Genomic DNA, 21473 nt, shown 5'->3' with positions numbered 1-21473 from the left:
TTCCTGCTTTTTTTAACCCCCCACTTTAGAATGTCTGTCTGGAATTTGTGTTTTGTAGAGACAAGCCAACTTATTAAATAACTTTGCTCAAACTGCTTTATTAAGAGAGAGAGTGTAATTTATTTTCCTAAATTACATGCTTTCTAGACGTTGTTTTTTTTTTTTTAAAGTGAAATAAATAAATGAAATTGAGTAAACTAGCAACAGGAATAAAAGATTTAAATTCATTTGCATAGCAGTAAATATGAAACACAACCATTTTTTAAGTCATATATAATATAACAAAAATAATGTACTGTGAATCAAATATTTAGCAGTACAGACTAGCCTGAAAGTCTCACATGTGATTTAGCTTTGCTTAGACTTGTGTGTCAGTGAGGTACAGACAAAAACTCCACCCAATGACAGAGCCAAATTCTTAGGCTGTGGTCAGCAGATCAATTGTTATGGTAAAAAAGTGGTTTTTTATGATAAAAATTTTCATTATTTTTTTTAAGGTCACTCATGAGCAAAATGAAGTCTTTGAGCTTGAGCCCAAAATTGCCATCTTCATCTTGCCTCTGATCTTGAAGAAGTGTGATTTCCCTCAATTAACTGAGGGAAGAAATACAGGTGTGCAAATGGAGGCACACGGCAAAGTTTTCATTCCAGAAAAAAAAAAATTCCTTTGGGGATGATCTGCTTTAATTGGCAAGATGAAGACATGAAAAATTTGTGTTGTATTATTAAGTGCTAATTTTTTTTGTACCAAAGGAAGCTATTTTAGGAGGTGATATATTATAAAATTCAAATATATTTTATGTGACATTTAACAGACTCAATACTGCTCTCTCACCCTAAATTCAAATTAAAGCACTGGAGTCAAGGCTGCTGTTGAAATTGACACTTCATATGGAAAAAGAAATATCCATGTTTAAAAATGGATCATCCATGCACCTTAGTGAACTCCCCATATGATGTCCATTGAGTGTGATTGGATGTGCTAAGAAAAGATGAGTAGGATAGGAGTGATACTGAAGAGATGATTTTACAGAGGGATGGGAAAACTCAACTGTACATTAGGAAAGAGAGCTGATATGTCTTCATTTTAATTTTTCAGACAGTTTCCCAGTTATTTCAACAATTATGCCATGCTTTTCTGAAGCAAGTTTAGATCACTAGTGGAGGCACTAAAATTTTGAATCCTGATAAACCTTTCTGGCCAAATTCCCGTGATGTTGCTTAAGAGTTTATTGGGGAAAATGTTCTGCAGAAATCAATGTATTGTTCTTTCTATCCTCTGTCTCTGCTTCTTTCACACAAAATCCAGAATCAGATGTGTTTAATGGTTGTGCCATTATGTCTGTGAATATTTACAAAACCTACCTTGCTCAGAAGCAGCTTTACAGCAGTCCTTAACTTCATTTATCATTATAGAAGTTATCTATGCCTAATTTACTCCACTTTTTGTAAAAGTAGGATTCCTGGTATTCCTTAACATGAAAAAATTAGTATTGATTTCAGTGGTTTATGTTCTGATTTAGTGTCTACAAAATACATTTTTTAGTATTGAAAGTATGCAGACATGTGAAGTTCTGAGATATGGTGGAGAACCAGACACTGAAATTTTAATGGTGTCTTTATGAACTCTGTCTTCAGCTATGTCAATTTTTAAAATGAGGTTTTATGTAGAAATATTTTTGTGCAAACTGGCTGAGACTTCGTATGTACACATTGTATACAACTGTTAAACACCTTGTAATGGAAGACTGTGATAGGTTTAGTCAGTCTCTTCCCATACTTTGTATTTGTAGCAGTCTTTTTAGAAGTGGAAAACATTTTGCTTCTAAAAGACAGCTATTTTTGTGTCTAAAATATTACTGTTTACCCCCTTCCTGCAAAGTTAGCAGTAATTTGAGAACTTATTTTTCAAAGATGAGCTATTGCACAGCAAATACCTGAATCCTTTGTGTGGATGGAGTTGGTCTCTGATATAGTTCATGAAAGTGGGTCTAACTCTCTGGTAGCATACATTAATTATTTACTTCTAGTTTCTGCTCTTTTCTATGTCAAACAGAGAATTTTATTAATCTCTGATATGTTTATTTAGAGATTTATATTGCTTGATTTCTTAAAGAAATGGAATTCATATCCTCTGCCGACTGCCAGTGCCTTTCTCCACAAGAAGAGCTGTGGAGTCTGTGGGGAATACACACATTTATTGCAGTAGGCAATAGGGAGTTGAACACCCAGGGTTCCTGTGTTGCTTTCAAAGCAGCTTGACCAAGTATGAGATTTCTGAGCAGTTTGAAATTGTATTTACTTGCTCCATGTATTTTTCAGAAAGATACTGGTGGTGCTGTTTGTTAGTAAAACAGTAGAAATTACATCACCCAGTCGGTGTCAGAGTTAATGGGGTGGAAAAGCAGGAGGTGCTGGCTGCAGGTGAGAGGAGCTGCTCTGTTCTGCTGAGTTCCCAGCCCTGGTGATGCAGGAGTGGATTGATCCTGCAGGTCTTGCTGAGGTGCTTTGCTCACACCTCTGGCCTGTCTGTGCTTGGGAAAGGAGGATGCCCTGAATATCCAAATGTGGTGCTCCCTGCCCCTCTGCAACTGCCCAAACCAGAGCTCAGGCAGTGCCTGAAAGGCTGAGGAGCTTTCCACATTCCCTGCAGTCTGTGATTAACTGCAGAGTAAGAGATATATAGTGATTGCTGTCTGTGAATAATCAATTTCTACTGCAGCTTTTGTGAGGATCTTAATGTATTTTGTAGCCTTTTTGAAATTCTTTAATTTAAAGAGTACAGTGCATCTTCATGGCAGAATGAGACTGAAGATTCCCCTGGAAGCAGACATGGACTTTCTCTTCTCTAGGGCTCACCAAGCAATTCTCATTTTGTGTGGGTGTGTGAAGGAAATACCACAGAATAGTCTGAGTTCGAAGCAGCCCTAAAGTTATCATCTCTGCTGTGGCCAGGGACATCTTCCACTATCCCAGCTTGCTCCAAGTCCCATTCAGCCTGGCCTTGAACACTTCCAGGGATGAGGCAGCCACAGCTTCTCTGGGCAACCTGTGCCAGAGCCTCACCAGCCTCAGAAAAGAGTTTTTTTCTAATATCTAATGTAAACCTACCCTCTGTCAGTCTGAATCCATTTCCCCTTTGTCCTGTCGCTACGTGATCATCTAAAAAGCCTCTCTCAATCTTCCTTGTATGTTCCCGTCAGGCACTGGAAGGCCATATCTGTGTTTATGGGTGCAAAAAACCTGCTTTTTCTCTTGGTTTTTTTCTGTCATCAGACTGACTTTTCTGTCTTGTTATATATTACTATTAACTCATTAAGGAGATGTTTGAGTCTGTCTTGGGAGGGTTGGGTCAGGACTGCTGTAGGAGCTCTCCTCAGACGTCTCCTTTGTGACCATTATTTGATATTTTCAAGGGAGAAGGAAAAAGCTCTGCCAGCACAAAGCACCCTGGGCAATGAGGGTTTTTGTTAAAATATTGATTCTGGGCCTGTCAGTGAGGTAGAAGTGGAGTCAGAAGGTGTTGAGCTATTTGTTTTCACTATTTTAGTGAGCTCCAGAAAGAAATGAAATTGTTCCAGTGTGATTGGTGGAAAATGTTCACTTTCTTTATTCCACCAGGCTGTAGGTTGTTCTAGAGGGGACACCGTGACTTGGTCAACACTGCATCAGCCAACTGTTGCCACAGAACAAATGTTGTGTTTTTATTCTTTGCCTCAGTGTTCAATGGGTAGTGACTGAACATGAGTGCAGCTATTTTAAATTTCTTCAAATATTAAAGAGCACAGTTACAGCAATTGTGTTCTCATTTTCTGTTACCTGCCAAGACATGAACTGCTGTTTGTGTTACACTGTTAAATCACAGTTACTAAAGTGCTTAAAAATGTTACTCTATAACTGGCCTTCTGTCCTGTCCTGGTCTGATTTTTCAATAGCTCCATTATTTGAAATACTGCTCCACATGACTGTGAAATGAACAGAAAGTCTTGTCTTTTTCACATTTAGTAGCTTTCAATCACTAATGGTTTCTGACTGTGCATCTGAAGCTCTCAGATTTTTTGTGTTCTCATATTAGAAGAAGGTTTGAAGCAGCTTGGACACAAAACCAATGCTCATTATATTAAGGTGAAGTAGTTAGGCAATGAAATTCTAAGAGTATGGGTGGACTTGCAAAATTTTTGATTGTCAGGAGCAGTTAAAACCAATTTGGTATGAAATGGGGAAACTGCTATGAGGTTATACTGAACAAACTGAGCAAAATGTGCTCATGTGCCAGTGCTGACCGTGGCTCTGCTCAGCTTTGTTTGGTCACAGCCATTCTGTGATCTTGGTCTCTCAGTGAGTCTGGAGAGAAACTGAGGGGAAAAAAATGTGAACATAGTTAATCCAGATGAGAAAATAAGCTGTCACTCCTCACTCAATAAATGAGTCTCTAATGCCTACACAAGAGTATTGAGCAGTGCTCCCAGTTGCAGGATGGGCTTTTAAAGCTGTTGGGGTAAATTCACAGGTCACAGGATCAAGTGGTGATTGCCTTCCTGCTGACCTGTACAAGCATGAAGGCACCAGGTGGGTAAAGATCTCCAAGAGCAACTGATTTTTGTCTCTTCTTTTCAAAAAGATAAGTGCTGGTGATAACAATCACAGAAATCTCCTAACTGTGGGTCAGGAGGGAGGCTGAGCAGTTGAATGTCTCCTACCAGGAGGTTCTGTCAGAACACAGTGTCAGGCAGCCAGAAGCTGTGAGAATTCAGAGCTGCAATTGCTGCAGCAGGTTTTTGGCAACCATTAGGCCACAGAGGTCAGGGAGCTGAGATGCTCCTCCAGGGAGAAGGTTCCAGTGTTTGCTTTCTGAAGTGGCTCTTGGGCAGAATCAGCCAGCTCTTTTGCATTGTGAATACTTCCCATTGTGTCCTGCACATGTGGATTCCTTCAGGATCTTGGCTGAGATTTGTTGCTAAGAAAAAGGAACTGAGCTGCTGGCCTGGCAGCAGCATGTTTAAAGCTGTGTTTCACACCACATCAACATTGAAAAATGGTTTGGTTTGGCTTTTTTCACATGGAAAGTGTGGGGAGCTGCTACTGTGAAATAACCACATGACTCAAAATCCGTAAACAACAGACCTTTGGTTTCAAGCACAATTAAGCACATGCTATAGTACTATCTTCATCATTCCTGGTAGCTGTGAAGATTTCCATCTTGATGGATTCTGTTTGCACTATGTGCCCGTGCTCATAATACGGCAAATAACCTGAAATTTTGATGGTAATGCTTAGCCCTGAACCACTACAACTCCTGGCTGTGCTGTGCTGCTCTATGTGGTTGTCTAATAAATGTGGTTTTGGGAACATTTCCTACAGGCAATTAAAATATGGGGAATGGCTCAAGAGACTCTTCAGTGAAACACAGACAGGAGCAAGGCAATTTGTCAGTTATGTGGCATTAATTCCATAGTGAAGGGGATTAAATCAATGTTTATTTGCTTTGAAGAAGTGTGTACTGGTGGCTGTATAATTCACAGACTAAGCTGGATTGATGTGGGCAGCACAAGCATTGCTGGATGTTTGTGCTTTTCAGGGCCCAAGACGGTGTTTTGGGCAGGTTTTGGTATTTTTGGCATGGTTCAAAGGATATGTTTCTTTCACATTTTTCTCACTCCTCCCTCTCACAGCTGCTATGCAGCATTTTTTACCCTTCCTTAAATATATTCTCACAGAGGTGCCACCAGCATAACTGCCTGGCCCAGCTTTGGGCAGCAGCAGGTTTGTTTTGGGATTGTTTGGAGTGGGCTCTGTCATGGAGATATCCTGGTGCCTTCTCCCAGAGGCCACTCCTTGCTACCAAAATCTGCTGCATAACCCTGTCCACCTGTCTAAACAGGTTTTTTTGGTAGTATTACTACTGATAACTACTTGTTATCACTTTCCCCTTTCCTAGTTAGTTTTATCATTGAGTATTTTGATATTTTAAATATTTTCTAGATACAGTTTTGATATTGAATAAATATTTTTATTGGTAGCACGTATATGGAACAACCTGCTCTGGTGGAAAGTGTCTCTGCCCATGGCAGGGGGGGTTGGACTTCAAGGTTCCTTCCAACACTCTATGGATATTTACTTTAAAACAATATAGGTCTTTTCAGCTGCCTCTAAACAAACACTCCCAGTCTTTTCTCTGTTTGCAGACTTCCATTTCATCAGAGAAATAGGGAATCATAGGAAGGTTTGGGTTGGAAGGCACCATAAAGATCAAATACAATTTTGTGCTGAGGCTTTATATTTCCAAATAGACTTTTTTTTTCTGGAGACACAATTTTATATTGTTGAAAATAATTGCTGGATAAAACTAATATGCAATCATTGTACATTCTTGAAGATAACCCAAGTAATTTATATTTATTTGCATGTTCTTGTATTTTTAAGCAAAAACAAAGAAAATCTTTCTTTACTTTTGTTATGATTTAGTAGCAGAGCACAGTACCATTATTTTGAGAATTAGATAGTTTCCACACAAGCTAACATCAAAAGTAATTTGTTTCTTTTCATTGCCTTTGATATTACTTAATCTAGTGTTTCAGAGCAGTCCTTGTTCCCATACAATGCTATTGTTAATAACCTTAATATGTAGGAGGCTGATTGTTTTGTTTGGATATACAGATTTAATAGTATTTATTTAATAGGAATTGTAAAAGACTGTATTTTGACAATAAAAAAAAACAAACAAAAAGTAGGCATAGACTGGCACTTGAAAAATTCTGAGAAATCTAGAAAACTCTTTTGCTTAAGGTCACTTAATTTTATTTGATCCATCTGTTGAGGTTGATCATAACTCCAAGTGCTGAATGCAGAAATTAGTTAGCATGCCATTTGAGTTATTTTGTACAAAAAAAGGCTATAGTCTCAGTTAAATGTGAGTTTGAAATAGTTTTTTAATTTTATTTTATAGAAAAGAAAGATGTCACGCAGAGCTTGGAAAGCTACACAGCAAAATGCCCTGGGACAATGGAAGTCATCACTCTTCCAGATGGTTTGAAGCTACCTCCTGTTCCCTTCACCAAATTGCCTATTGTGAAGTAAGACTAAAACACAATCTTTAGCTTTTTCACAGTACCTGTCAAATTTTAAAGGATACTGAAAGGATGCAGTCATCTCACTTTAGGCATGTGGATCACAGGAACATGGAAAAATGTCGAAATGTCAAATTGTTTTGAGAAGCTCTTGAGCAAAAATAGAGCCTTTGACCAGAAAATACTTTGTGGCCTTTAGCTTCAGAAAGAGAGAAGTTTTGTTTTTTGAAGAACTGTCTTTCAACAGTTTCTTATTCAATTGAAAGAAGGTATTTTGCTGCAGCTGAGATTTTAGTTGAATACTTGATCATCCCAATACTGAAAGTCCACGAGTGGGATGCAGTCTCCATCCACAGAGCTTGGAACTCACATGGAAGCGGTGCTTTTTGTAGCTCTCCAGATGCTGCATTTTCAAGCTGGCACCTTCACTGGCCTGTTCTAAATCTCAGTTCCATTCAGGCACATCATGTAGTCAGGCCAATGAATAATAACTTGATCAGGTTGAAGCCTGGCATGAAACAATAGAGTCAGAGAGAGAGAGAAAGCAACCACTGGGTATCAATAATAGAAGACTGAAAGAAAATATTTTATTTTTGAAGGATATATAATTCCTATTCAGAAAAAGTATGCTGAATAGTGAAGAAAATGGGGCAAATGCTGATTAAATCCTTCTTCATGGGAGTCATGCATTTAGTCATAGCATCATAGGACTATGTAATACTTAAAACTGGAGAAGACTTTTAGGATGATCAAGTCCAACCATCAACCCAATACCATCACCACGTTCACCATTAAACCATGTCCTCAGATGCCACATCCACACATTTTTTGAACACTTTCAGAGATTGTGACTCCACCACTTCCCTAGGCAGCCCCTCCTAATACTTGACAACACTTTCCATGAAGAAAATTCTTCTAATATAGAATTTAAACCTCCCCTGGTGCAATTTGAGGCCATTTCCTCTTATCCTGTCACTTGTTACCTGGGAGAAGAGACTGGAAGAAGAGGACAGTCAGAACTCTGGCACGAGATTCCCAAGACTTCAGTGGGAAAGACTTTGTGTCACTTAAAATGTTTTGTATGCTGAGAGAAGGGGTAAAACATATCCACTTAAATTATCAACTTGTCTTGACCTAGCTGAGCTTGGAATGTTGGGAATAGCTCCTTCTGTTTTGCCATGGGGCGAGGAGCCCAGCATCAACTTTATTTAACTTTTAAGAATTGCTTCTCCTCTCCTCCTCCTTCTTGTCTTTCAAAATTTCTATAAAAGCCATAGTAAAAAATATTGGTACTCCAATAAAATATTAGTTGACTTTAGACATAAAGTCTCTGGTTATATCTGCCCAGCAGATCTGGTCTTGTAGAGCTGCTGAGCCCATTGGGAGCCAGCTGTGCTGCTGGACTGCAGAGCTCTCTGAGCTAAATCATGCTAATTTTTGTGACATCAATTATAAATGTGTGGAAATGTCATTTTGATCAATGTTGAATAACCTCAACTTGTGATTCAATCCATGTTAGAGCCCTCTAGAAACACACACTTACTGATGGGGATGACTTCTATTTACTGTTGGCATTTCATGGTCTAAGAGTTTTAATCCATTTAATGTGGGGTGCTTATGTTGGATGTGGTTTTCTTAATCAAAATACTGTCAGACATGGAAATGCCACAGTGAAATAGAAACACAGTGGCAATGTTACCTTTTCTCCCCAGTACTTTAAAAGCAATAGAAGAGATATGGCAAGGCAAAATCTTTATAATTCTGTTACTCTTGTTCATTATGAAAACATCATTTTCTCAGATAAAAAATGCAATATTCCCATTTTTATAATTTACCTGTATTAAAGGTAATTATCTTACTAATATACTTAAAAGCAGAAAATTTTCTTTCTTGTCACCACTGCTGCTTTTAGTTGTCCTTACATACTTTCCTTACTGCTTCAAATTTACTTAGTGCCATTTTTTCCCTTCCCTCTGTTGACTTAGTATAGTGGGATTTCTTAGAAAACAAATTAATTTTCCTTCCCCATCCAAGCAAGGGTGTTTTTAATTAACATTTTCTAGATACAGGATTTTGATCTTCTGGGTAGCTAGTGAAATTAGTTAGTAATTCTTAATTGTCACTCGTTTGCATTCAGTGGTGTCAGGCTAGGGGACATGACTGAAGCTTTTCACACAAATGAATTCAAAAAATCTGCCCTCTTCTAAGTCTGACCTGTGAGGGTACAGCTCTCTGATACGTGGTTCAGGAACATTCCTTCCACTGTCATGCATTCATGTAAAGGAGGTAATCCACCAACATTTATATAGTAAACATGAAAGAGCCAAACCACTTTCTTCAGCATATAAAATAGAATTCCTTTTTATTACCTCTTTATCAAATTCAATGTTTGTTTCCTCAAATAAGTATAATTCACATTTTTGCTTTCAGTTTCATTTTATTTGTAAAAAAATTCTATCAGAAGAAGTTTTAATATAGCAGGGGTCTCTTACAGTTTGCTTCTTATTCCTCAGGTTTGTTGTTTGTGATTTTGCATATGATTTTGATGCTGACACTAGGAATCACCAACATGTAATATATGGATGTGATTTATTTCTTGTTCCAGCCTATTTTTAGTGTTATTTAGTAATTTCTTATCAGGTGTTTTGTTTCACAGAGAACTTGTCTGTGTAGTGTTACTCTTACAGCTTCATTATTTCTCAGCAGAAACACATTATCTCAGTTTCTTGTGTGTGTCTGCTTTCTATTAGTGTGATGCTGATATATCTGTTCTTTATTGTGCTGAGTTCCTGATTTGAAGTAATTAGGTTTATAGAATGCTGCTGATTTTACTGAATATTCACCAATTTATTGCTTGTTCTTCTGCCCAAAATTTATTCTTCACTTTTCCCTCAGCAGTGGAAGAGCAGTGATTTCCCTACATGGCATTGTAGGGAATTGGGATCTAGGAATGTAATCTAATAAATAATTTGTTTTCTATCTATTTGTAATTGCTTTCTGGTTGTTTAACAAACCCACTCAAATTTCTGGGACATTTCCTTCCAGCAGCAACTCTGCATTTTCACTGTATTAAAATCAGCTTTATTCACTGTGGAGAAGTTTCTTCATTTGTGTTGTCCAGTGAAGTCTTGTCTGGATTCTTGTTTGGGATTAAGTTAAATATTTGCCTGCATTCTGCACTGGGGTTGTGGTTCAGTCTGCACTCAAAATTAATAGCTGGATTTCAGATCAGTGTTCTAGCTAGTTTTGGGTTTGTTGGTTTCTAAAGAAGATTTTTTTTCCTTTGTTTTCTGAGAGCTTTCTGAAATGGCAGTTTCCTTGGGTTGGTGTTATTTCCTTTTGTATTGTAAATGTTTGCTTCCAATTTTCCATTTCAGGCATTTTATTCTCAGACTGATATTTCATATTTATCACTTCTTTTGTAACACATTCACCTGTTACAAAATAGAATAAATGAAATAATTAGAGATTATTTTTACTCAACAGATCTGTGAAGCTCTTGAACCTCCCAACCAGTCTCCGACCTCACAAAATGAAAAGTTTACTTGGTCAGAATGTGTCCACCAAAAGCCCTTTCATATATTCTCCAATTATTGCACACAGTCGTGGGGAAGAACGAAATAAGAAAATAGGTAAGAATAATTTATAGTATTTTCTGTTATTTTGTTAAATTGGAGAATCTTCTGTGGTCAAGGAGAGCAGACCTGAACATTGCTGTCTTTTATTTGAGATAACCAGTTTTTTAGCCTCAAGTCCTGAAGGAACAAATCTTTTTTCTCTGGGGCATAGTTTCATATTCAAAAGAGGAGTAAAGTCTCATAGATGGTAACATTGATTTTTCAGAAGAGATAAACTAGTTTTATTTCCTTCTCAAACAAAAGAGAATTCAGGGAACACTTAGTTCTGACAGGCTCTGCTTGGCAGCCACCACAGTTCCAGTGCCCTGAGGAAAATGCAGTCGTGGTTTTTCCTTTTCCTATTCTGATTTAACATAAACTCAGAGTGATGAACTGTCTGATTAGTCCCTTTTACTTAAGGACATTTCAGCTAAGAAAAAGTTTTTAAACCCTGTTAAGGATATTAGTGATTTTCTTTTCATAAAGATTATGAAGCCTTTCAGTGCAGTAATTATTAGAAAAAAATTCCAAGTTTGTTTAAATCCTGGATTAAGTTACAAATATTGGTAGTTCTTTTTGTGGCTTTTGTGTTTATCATGTGCATGATAATTTTTACCAGAGGCATGAATGTCAGCACAAAAAAGATTTGTGTGACTGTGGAAGAGAACTGATTGTAAAAACTTCAGAAATTTGCAGGATGTTTTATCTTAACGTGGCTTCTTGTTCATCTGGACTGTGCCTGGCCTGCAAGGCCGGTTTTCCAAGAATCTCTGTGTGATTTCTTCTCTCCAGCCTATGTGGGCTGTGCCTCTACTGAGGACCCTGATTATAATTAAGGTGATATACCTCACCCTGAGAAGAACTTGCATGTTTTCTGGTTGGGTTTATGGTGATGTGTATTTTCACTAAATAACTGAAAGAGGAACAGCTGGGGTGTGCAGAGGCAGGGATGATTATCTGGCAGTTTGGATGTGCTTGGCTCAGTGTGGTTTTGCTGCAGCACTACTTCAACTTCAAAAGAAAAAGGGCAAGAAATTAAAAAAAGGTTAAGAAAAATTAGTTAAAGGATAAATTAAAAATATTTGCACATAGGAGAACATCTTAAAGTGCTCTCTTGATTTCTCTTAATAATTCATTGAAAGTTTGATTACTATTAAATTTTAAATATTTAATCTCTTAGCTATACTATGGAATGTTTTTTTCATTTAAATAAAACCTTATTCCCAATTTTGTCATACAGTTGTATAATGCAGTATTCTCATTCCTTGTTGGATACAAAAGGAACCTGCATTTTTGAACTGGTTAGGATTTGTTTCGGTGCTTTGTGTATGGTAGGAGATTTACATTTTACAATAAACTTTCTTCTTTTAGGTTTTTATTTAGCCTAAGGAGTGTCTGATTGCTTCTGATCCTGTATAGTATTTGTCTTTTGAAGTATATAAACATTGCAGTCACTGCTAAAAGCCTCTACTGTTTCAAAGTTTAGTGAACAAAAGAAAATACAAAATAAAAGCAGATAAAGAAAAGCGTCTTTGAAAGAAGCTGAGAAATTTATTAGCTGCAAAATCAATGAGAGTATTTTAATGGTATGTATGTAACATTAATTAAAAACAACAATAACAAATGAACTGTTTTTCTTACATGGAGATAGTACTCCATATTTTGGTTAAATTATTGCTTTACAGCAAAGGAAATCAAGCACTACTGACAAACCAAAGGGAAACAAAACCCATTTAGAAAGTCCTGAAATGTTTTCAGCTCTCAACTTGATAAGCTTTTCTGACTGGAAACAATAACAGGGATAATTATATTCTAGTTAAATTGCTTTAATAGCATGCTAGTCGTAAAAAATAAACCTACTGATTTTTGACATGAAGTGTTTTGTTGGTTTTGAGTGCTGATAGTCTAAAGCAGCAAGAAATACAATACAGTTCTATTAGTAAATCCAGCGGCTCTGTCATACTTGTTTTAGCTGATACAAATATAGCTCATTTTACCTTTCCTTTCAAAACTTCTTCCCCCAAGGACACAATTCTGTAGCACTTCACTGGCACATTTTTCACAGGAGATTTCAATCTCACCTCAAAAGCCTCCATCGATTCAGACTCCACCATGTCCCTGGGGAGGTTGTTCTACTGAATCACTGTTCTTACAGAAACAAAAAAAAAAAAAAAGTAAGAAAATAAAACGTGTTTCAGTGCAACTTGTGTCTGTTACCCTTGGTCTTCTTCCTGTGCCTCCTTGTGAGGAAAGAGCTTCTGTCCTCTTTATGCAGCCCTTTAAGTACTGGAATACTGTGGTGATATTGCCCCGAGCCTTCTCTTCATCCCAGAGAAGCTGTCTCACTCCTTTCCTCATCAGGTGGGTTCTCCAGTCCCTGATCACCTTTGTGGTGCTCCTGGGGATCCTCTGCAGTCTGTCTGTGTCTCTCCCAGCTGTGGGGACCACAGCTGGACACAGCTGTGCCTGCCAAGCACAGGGTGGAGGAGAATGGTCACCTGTCTCTGTGCAGTGGAGAAGCTGAAGGACTCAGAACCCAGCAGGGTGATGAGTTTGAGGGACTGTCAGTCAGGGCTCTGTTTGGTGAAGGATGGAACCAGGTCTCTGCATGTACCAGGAGGAAGGTTCCTCCTCCTCTTCAGAATGTGACAAGTAGGACTGGCACCTTCTACAACAGGGGTGAGGCTCTGGAATGAGAAGGCCAAACAACTGATGAGGGTCCTTCTGGGACAGAGAGGCCTCCTAAAGCAGGACCACCTGGGCCCTCCATCACAACCTCCTCTGTCGGCAGGAAAAGAAGGGTGGTTCTCACAGGAGACTCCCTCCCTTCTGAGGGGAGCAGAGGGCCCCATGTGCAGATCTGACCCAACTCAGGGGAAGTCTGCTGTCTCCCAGGGGCTCAGGTAAATTGGAAAATTCCACTCTAGAAAGACCTGATTAATATCTGCTATTGGTTGTTCAGACTGGCAGCAACGAATCAGCAAAGGGAAGTCTGAGGCCAGTTAAAAGACACTTCAAGGCCCTGGGAGAGTTGGTGGAGGGATCAGGAGCACAGAGAGTGATTTCCTTGATCCTTCCAGTAGCAAGGAATAATATTGATTGGAACAGGCAGTTCCATTGGGTTGATGCATGGCTCTGAGGTTGGTGTCAATGGAAAAAATGTGAGTTTTTTGACCATGGGATGATCTATTAACACCTGGCCTGCTGACACCTGATGGGATGAGCCTTTCTCAGAGGGGAAAAGGGGTTCTAGCACAGGAGCAGTGGGGCTCACGGACAGAGCTTTGAACTAGGTTGGAAGGGGGAAAAGGAGAAAACCAGGCTTCCAGTGATGAGCAATGAGATTTTGTGCCAAACCGTGAGTGTCCTGATGGGATCCCTCAATCTGCTTCACCAGGTGTTGGCCACAAGGTACCACACCTGAAATGTTTCTACACTGATGCACACAGCATGAGGAACAAACACCAGCTGGAAACTTTGGCCCAGTCCCAGAGGTTTGATATCATTGGCGTCAGTGAAAGCTGGTGGCATGAGTCCTGTGCCTAGAGAGCCCTTGGATGGTTGTGCTTTCAGAAAAGACATTCCACAGTGTGGTAATTGTTAGAAAGTGGAGATTCAGGACTGCAGTGCTGCTGTGCTACTGCAGGCGCCTCTGTTGCTGTAGTAAACCATAATGATTAACTCTGTACCTGTGCACTGGTACAGAACTGGCTACAAAACTGGCTGTTTTGGGGGCTGCAGCATGCATAAGACATCATGGACACTAATAAGCAATTAAATATGAAATGTAGAGAATACCTCACCACTGTGAATTTGAATGTTTTGTTTTAATCAACAGTTTTGCTTTTCAGGTTTCACAGTAATATAACCCATTAACATCTGTGGATCTATGTGTTTAATTTCCACTAGCATTAATTGGAGTTAAACATTTGCATTAAGTACATCTCCCTTGAGCTCTCTAATATTGCTTGCAAAATGTAATCAGATAGTAAATGATTGTGAATGTACAATTAGAGTACAGATTGCTTCAACTGTGCATTAAAGTCTTAATATTGATAATCCAGTTTTTTGACTGGACGTTTCCTAATATCCTAGTAAAAAACTGTTAGCAATGTATATTAAAATCATTGGGTAAACTAGTAAGAACTAATCCATGTATTTTATAATTTAGCTTATAATCATGATTTATTTGACAAATGTAATTAAACCGCCTTTTGTTTACTTGGACTGCAGATCCTCAGCTTGCAGGGAGAATCTTACCACATTCAGTTTAAAGTCTGATCTTCAGGTGCATGTGGTTCACTGTGAGAAATCTGGAAAATTTGAGGTCTAAAAAGGTTATGAAGTGCTGATATAAAATAATCTTTTGCATTGAACAATTACTCAACATCTGTGTCTCTGCTGCTGACCTCCATAATCTCCCACAGAACCACAGAGTTACAGTATGGGTTGGGTTGGAAGGGACCTTCCAGATCATCCAGTTCCAACCTCCCCTACCATGGGCAGGGACATCTTCCACTAGTCCAGCCTCATCTCCTTGAATTATGAAACTCAAAAAAAATATTAAAATTGGCAAAGTGAAGTACCTATAAGGTTGAACCTGTCTCTTTTACTAAGATATAAACTACAAGTACATCTTTTTACCTGGTCCACTTTACTTCACTGTCTCTTTATTTACTCCATGTAATGAGCTGTGTCTGTATGAGGCCTTGTGATGTCGTTCTTCCTGTTGTGTTCATTTCGTTCCTGATTGATTCTTATCCAAGTCTCCAATATCAAGGCCATGTGTACTCTACATAACTCCAAGAATGGAAACCTTTAAGTGTTGAACATGAAGGATGTGTTGAAGTACTGTTTTGAGTTGATGCCTGAGTTAATATTGCCGGTGAAGCGCTGGGTCTTTAGAGCACTATTGCTGTGTTAATGAGCATTTCCAGTTCCTTCACTTATTGCTTTGCCTGGGATTTGCAGCTTGTGTCACACAATGCTCTTGAGTAGGACTTGGGCTGTGAGGATTATAGAGAGATATTAAGCATTTTAGCAATCTCAGGTATAATCTCAGCATCTCAGCTGCTGTTGGTTTTTTATAAACCTATAATTAGGTAATTCCTGCCTTAATTCTGTGATTATTCCTTGCAGACTTCCAGTGGGTCCAGGCAGATGTGTGTGAAGTTCAGTTGATGGTGTACAACCCTATGCCTTTTGAGCTCCGAGTAGAAAACATGGTATGCATCTTTCTAAATCTTCTCTTTCTGCTATTTTGCTGGAGAAAAATCTCATTTGGACTTTCAAATATGGTTTTCTAAAACTATTCTTAAAAGATGGTTTAAGCCAGCATAACCTCGGTTTAACGGTGTGGTGTTGTCAATTTTCTCATATTTTTGGTGATGAGGTATTGAAAAGAAAAATCTCTGCCACTCAGTGTTTAAATGCTTTACTGGCACTAACCCATAAATCAGTTCTGTACATTTCTGCATTGAGTAGAGCTCCTGCTACATGATTTACATAGACTGGTTTTCAAGTAATAATTATATCCTGAAACCTAATAATTATTGTGCACTTGCTACTGAAGTTTAAAAGTCTGCATTCATCCTTGCTTTTCAAATTCCCATTTTGACCACAATTTAAAAACCTGATGAACTGAAATACTTAGGTCTGAGAATCTTCGGATTTTAATAAAAACTTCAGCTCATGGATTTGTTGTTCCCAGTGATTTATGTTATATGAAAACAATACAATGTCAAATGATCAGGAGGAAGTGAAAAAAAAGCTAAATCACTGGACAAATATGTGAGGTTAGAAGTCTCAAGCCCAAGCTCTCTGCTACTTCAGTTGGCTGCTTGCAGTGCATCTTGAAAAAATTAAATCATGGGGCTTTTTTCTATCTTTATTCCAATTAACAGGATTTCTTTCTAATTGTTATCCATTAAATGGTTAAAAGTTCTGTACCTGCCAGAACAAGTTAATACCCACTCAGTCCTAGTCCAGAGTTTTCCTTTATGTTAAATATTTTTACCTTTAGTATTGCTTTAAATATAAATTACCTCTCTTAGAGCGCTTTGTTCTGTCAAGCTAATTGAATCAGTGCACATTTATTTGCTCATGATTTTTGTTTGGGTTTTGTTTTTATTGATATGTCTACTGCATTGTCTACTCAAACAAGTTGATCTAAATTACTGATAATAAACCACATATAATAAAGTGTTTTTCCATGGGAGTGAACGTGCCCAAAGGTTTTGTTTTTATAGCACAATAAAATTATTTCTCCAGCAGCATTTTCTCTCACCCTCACAGAAGTATTCAAATTTTTTAGGGATCAATAGAAATAGAAGTCGTAAAGCTGCACATCAGAATGGTCTCTGTGGGAATTAATTGATTAAGAGCATTTTGATTTACAGTCTAATTTGTATTGTGTAAGTAATGATGTCATTATATATTTATAAAACTTGGAAAAATTCTTAATGAAGAAATTCCTTCTGAGTGCTTACATGCACTCAAGAACTTGGAATGCAGTTATTTGCATAGATCTGCAGAACATCCATTTCCTGAGCAAATTAATTGTAGTACCACCAATACTTCTCTTTACTGTTGTGATAAAGTTCTGTCTTGTAATTAACACTGAATTCCAGTTCCAGTGGTAAGCACAAGAGGAGTTAATTTGCTAACCAGATGTAAATCATTGAAATGATCAATGTAACTCTTTAGCCAGTGCTTGGAGAAATTCAGCTCTTCACTAATGTGGGCTCACTTGGAGAAATTGAGTGATTTTGGTAGATTTGTATCTTTATCAAGACTTTAGCAAATTGCGGAAAGTGCTTGTTCCCTTTGATTTGGAATTTTAGAGACAATTTCTTTGGAAGTCAGTTTGGAGCTCCCCAAATGAGAAAAACACTGTCAGCTGTTCAGTCTGTAGAGGAGAAGAATACTGGGGTAATTCCTACTGCTCTGCTCAATCCCAAAATGGGAAAGTGCTGGCAAAACCTGAATTGGGCTCTTCCCAGGGGTGCCCAGCGTAAGGATGAGAGTCAGGGTGCTGGAGCCATGGGAAACTTCCCTCCCTAATAAAAACTCCCTTTTCCCAAGCCTGAGGGGGATCATACACTGGGACTGCTTGTCCAGAGAGAAACTGAGACCTCTGTCTTTAGAGGTCTTTAAAACTTGAGTGAGCAGGATATGAAAAATCTAAACTACCACCAAAGTTACTCCTGTTTTGAGTACTGGGCTAAACAAGATGACCTCTACCCTTTCTCTCCAACCTAAGTTACTGATTTTCCAGTCTCATCTTTCATGAACTTTCTGGAATGTGGGAATAGGTATTACTTTATCATAAGAATCAACTCTTCTGTTTTCATTTTAATAATTCAGAGTGCTGGTTAATTTTTAAAATGGTGTGTTTTATTACTAACATGTACTCATGCCTGCTGTCCACATACCCTTTTCTTGTCTGATTTCTCATCAGGTGTCACATTCTTTCAGGTTATTCACTCTCACAGACTCAGTTTCATAGCAAGTGTATCCTTTTCTCTGGTTTAGTGGCAGTTTCAGCTCATTTTTCCCCACAACTTTTTTCCTCCTGACTCAGAACCTCACCTTTGCAAGATGATTGCTCATTCATGCTTGTTTCCAGTCGTCATTGAGTTCTCCATTGCTTGGTTTAATTTTAATTTGTCCTTTTCATAGTCCACCATTCACCAATGTGTAACTGTACTGAAATATACAGTTTTATTTATTTTTTTAAATTTTCCCCTTTCCCTCGATTTAGAATTGTTGTTCTGATAAATTACTCATTTCATGTTAAATAAATCCAAGCTTTTGCCATGGTACTTTCCCTACTGTGTCTTTCTGTTTGTTGAATTTCTGTTGTGATGGTAAACAACTTAGTATTGAGCACAGGTTGTTAAGGGGAATGATTCCCCATGGAAAGGCTTCCTGAACTTTTTCATTAATTGAAGTATTAATGCTGAGTCCATGTAGGTTAATTGAGGTGTGCTTAAGTAAAAGGCATTGAATTTCTAGACTTGATGTGAGACTGTGGACATAAGACTTTGATTGGTGTTGCTCCGATGATAAACCTTGAACAATTGATTTTCTTTGTTATTTTATTTTATTGTTCTCAAGGATCTTGGACCATCTTTGTTGTTTTTACTGTTAATTTCCTGTCATGAATATTCTTGATTTGAGACTCTAATTAGGTACCTATTCTTCATTCCTGCCCCATTTCTGTGTTCTTTTTCTGTCTTTTTCTGTTTAATGCTTCTGTTTTGTCCATTTAGTTAGAAGGCCAGTCCAATGAAAGAGGCAGTAGTGTTTGTAAAATGAGAAAGGAAAATGTTCAATCATGGAGCATGGAAGTGATTAACTCTCCCAATTGTGTGAGTCAATAAAGTGAAGTAGGAGAGATCTTGGGGTTGATCAGAACAAAGGCTTTAATAAAACTCAGCAGGTACCTCAAATCAGTAGAATGAGAGACAAAAATGAACCTAACCAGAATTGGCTGTGATGGATCAGACAGAATGTTCTTGCCATGCTGCTGCTGGGGTCCAGGTCACCTGGAGATGTGATGTTCAGCTGTAAATAAGTGCAACTACTTTTTGGTAAAGTGCCTTTTCTGCCAGGGATATTGATTTCTGTACAGACTTGTTCAGGTATGTGAGTGACGGCCTCCAGCCCTTTTGCAGATTGTTCTGCAGTTACTGCCATTACTGCTGCTTTCTATGCAGAAAAAATGATCTTTGTGTTTCAAGCCTTCCAAAAAAATTCCAAAAAATTCTGGGAAATCTCCAGTGGGTTTATTTTGTATTTTGAGACAAATGCTTAAAGCAGCAAACCATAGTACAGTCTGGGGAGATCTACTACTAAAATATATATGAAGATGCAGTGCAAAATGTTAAGTTCTCTAAGATTTTAGCTACTTTTTCATCTTTGTTTATCAAGTTTCCTATTAAAAGCAAAAAGAAAAATAAAGCTGAGAAATTTTGAGGTAATGTTATGTATTGAGGGAAAACATTTTCTCTGCTCTTACTGTGGAAAATATAGGCATGGTTCCAAGAAAGCTACAAGATCTACAGACAGTGTAAACTGTATTTAATAAATTAATAGCAAGAAACAAAAAAATGCTTCTGTAACTCATGAGAATATTGTAATTTATAATACTTAGTCATTATTGAAGAATTAAGTATTTGTTCTGTAGTTCTCCTTCTGTTTGGGACCCATATTTAATTGAACACAATCAAGTGTGGTATTTTGATTAATGATGCTTTAAGAATGGCCATTGCTTTTTTTTATTTTTTTAACTTCAAAACTGTGCTATTAGTCAAAATCTCTATGTTGGTGTTTCAAAAGAGCATCTAAAATTTTGATAAATCTGAATGTATAATCAATCCTACAACTTTGCTTATGATGGTTTTCATTGTTTCCATGAACTGCTGTTTCCTGAGTTCACGTCTTTTGCTGTTTCTGCCTTCTTGAGAGAATATTTACTTACTGCTGCATTACATTTAGTGAAGACTGCATTAGTCAAGAATGTACACAGAAAGGTGAAGGGGGAAAAAAGAATAAAAATAGTTGTGTTTGGTGTTTATCTAGGTCTGCCTAAAATAACCGTATTAGAAATAGTAGGGAAAATTTCCTTTAAAATAAATATTTGACAGTTTTTGTGTAAAGTATTTGACAACGTGGTGTACAAGTATGTTCAGCATGGAAGTTAACTTTGAAGGTCGTGTTACTTTAAAAAAAGAATGATTGCATTTTGGGATTGGTAAGTGAAGCCTAAAAAAAGCAGTTTCATACTCATGTTATTTTAACAGCATTCCCAAATGCTGCCATATACATGCTAGTTGTTTTGTTCCTCTAAAACTAAAATAAGATTTGAAGTGATTGAAAGACATGCTGTGATAAAAGCATTCATACATTCACTCTAAGACAATTTAAATTGTTTTATAAGAATACAAAGAAATGTAAACATTTTTGTGTCTGTGTGACTCATATATTCCCTGGAGGAAACCATGGATTTGGAAGATCTTTTCATATAGGGTCAGAAAGAGAAATGATTACCAAGTGATGACTAAGAAGTAATGTATAAAACTCTCAGGAAAAGAAATCTAACACATTTCCCTACTTTTGGTGGTGTGGCTGAAATATTTTAGTTAATGGATGTGAGAGTACTTCAGCCCTGATTAGATTTTCACTGTTAAACTGCAAAACTTTAGGCACCAGAGGGCAATGTTGGGCAAATATTGCAGAATTGTCCAATTCAGGAAATTGCGATCTTGAAATTGTCTTTCAGACATTCTAATATATGTCACTGTCTTTTAAAACTCACTTGTGTGGCCTAAGTTTTAAGGGTAAGTATCTTGATTTCAGTTTATGTCTGGAAATCTGAAGTCTAGTTCATTTTTATCTTGATTTTTTTTCCCATTTAAGTGAATTTTAATGCTTTCTTTATGTCTTTACTTTTTAAAACTTGGAAGTTTTACCAAACAGTAGAACTCTGAAACTGGGGGAATTGACTGCTGCTTTCTTGGTTTTGTATTAGTGCACATGAAGCTCTTCAGTTTCTAGTCCAGGTCTAGTGTGTGCTTAGTGCAGGTGTTTTGGCATTTACATTGTGTTTATTCTCTAAAAAAATCCCTTTGTTTTCAAGGTTTGCATTACATATTAGAGAATATTTAGAGGTCCCTGTCAGTGTTGTTTATTTACATTTGATACAGTTGATAGTAAACAAGACATTGGAAGATTTGTCAGTTTTTTATCACTAATTTTGCTGGACTTTAAGTCCTGGATGAAAGTT

At 37.6% G+C, this 21473-nt stretch overlaps 1 protein-coding gene across 4 annotated transcripts in view; it reads left to right on the top strand.

Moving 5' to 3' along the window:
• The window catches only part of TRAPPC9 (trafficking protein particle complex subunit 9), a 451266-nt gene that overhangs the window by 36391 nt on the left and 393402 nt on the right, over window positions 1-21473 (top strand). For all 4 annotated transcript variants that reach the window (XM_058832179.1, XM_058832180.1, XM_058832181.1 and 1 more), the window contains 3 exons: window positions 6947-7073; window positions 10554-10699; window positions 15824-15909. In XM_058832179.1, coding sequence (XP_058688162.1) covers window positions 6947-7073; window positions 10554-10699; window positions 15824-15909 — 359 coding nt within the window. The remainder of the gene's footprint in view (window positions 1-6946; window positions 7074-10553; window positions 10700-15823; window positions 15910-21473) is intronic.

Source organism: Poecile atricapillus, chromosome 2, assembly GCF_030490865.1.
Source record: "Poecile atricapillus isolate bPoeAtr1 chromosome 2, bPoeAtr1.hap1, whole genome shotgun sequence".
Classification (NCBI taxonomy): domain Eukaryota; kingdom Metazoa; phylum Chordata; class Aves; order Passeriformes; family Paridae; genus Poecile; species Poecile atricapillus.
This window is presented reverse-complemented; position numbering and strand designations above follow the sequence as displayed.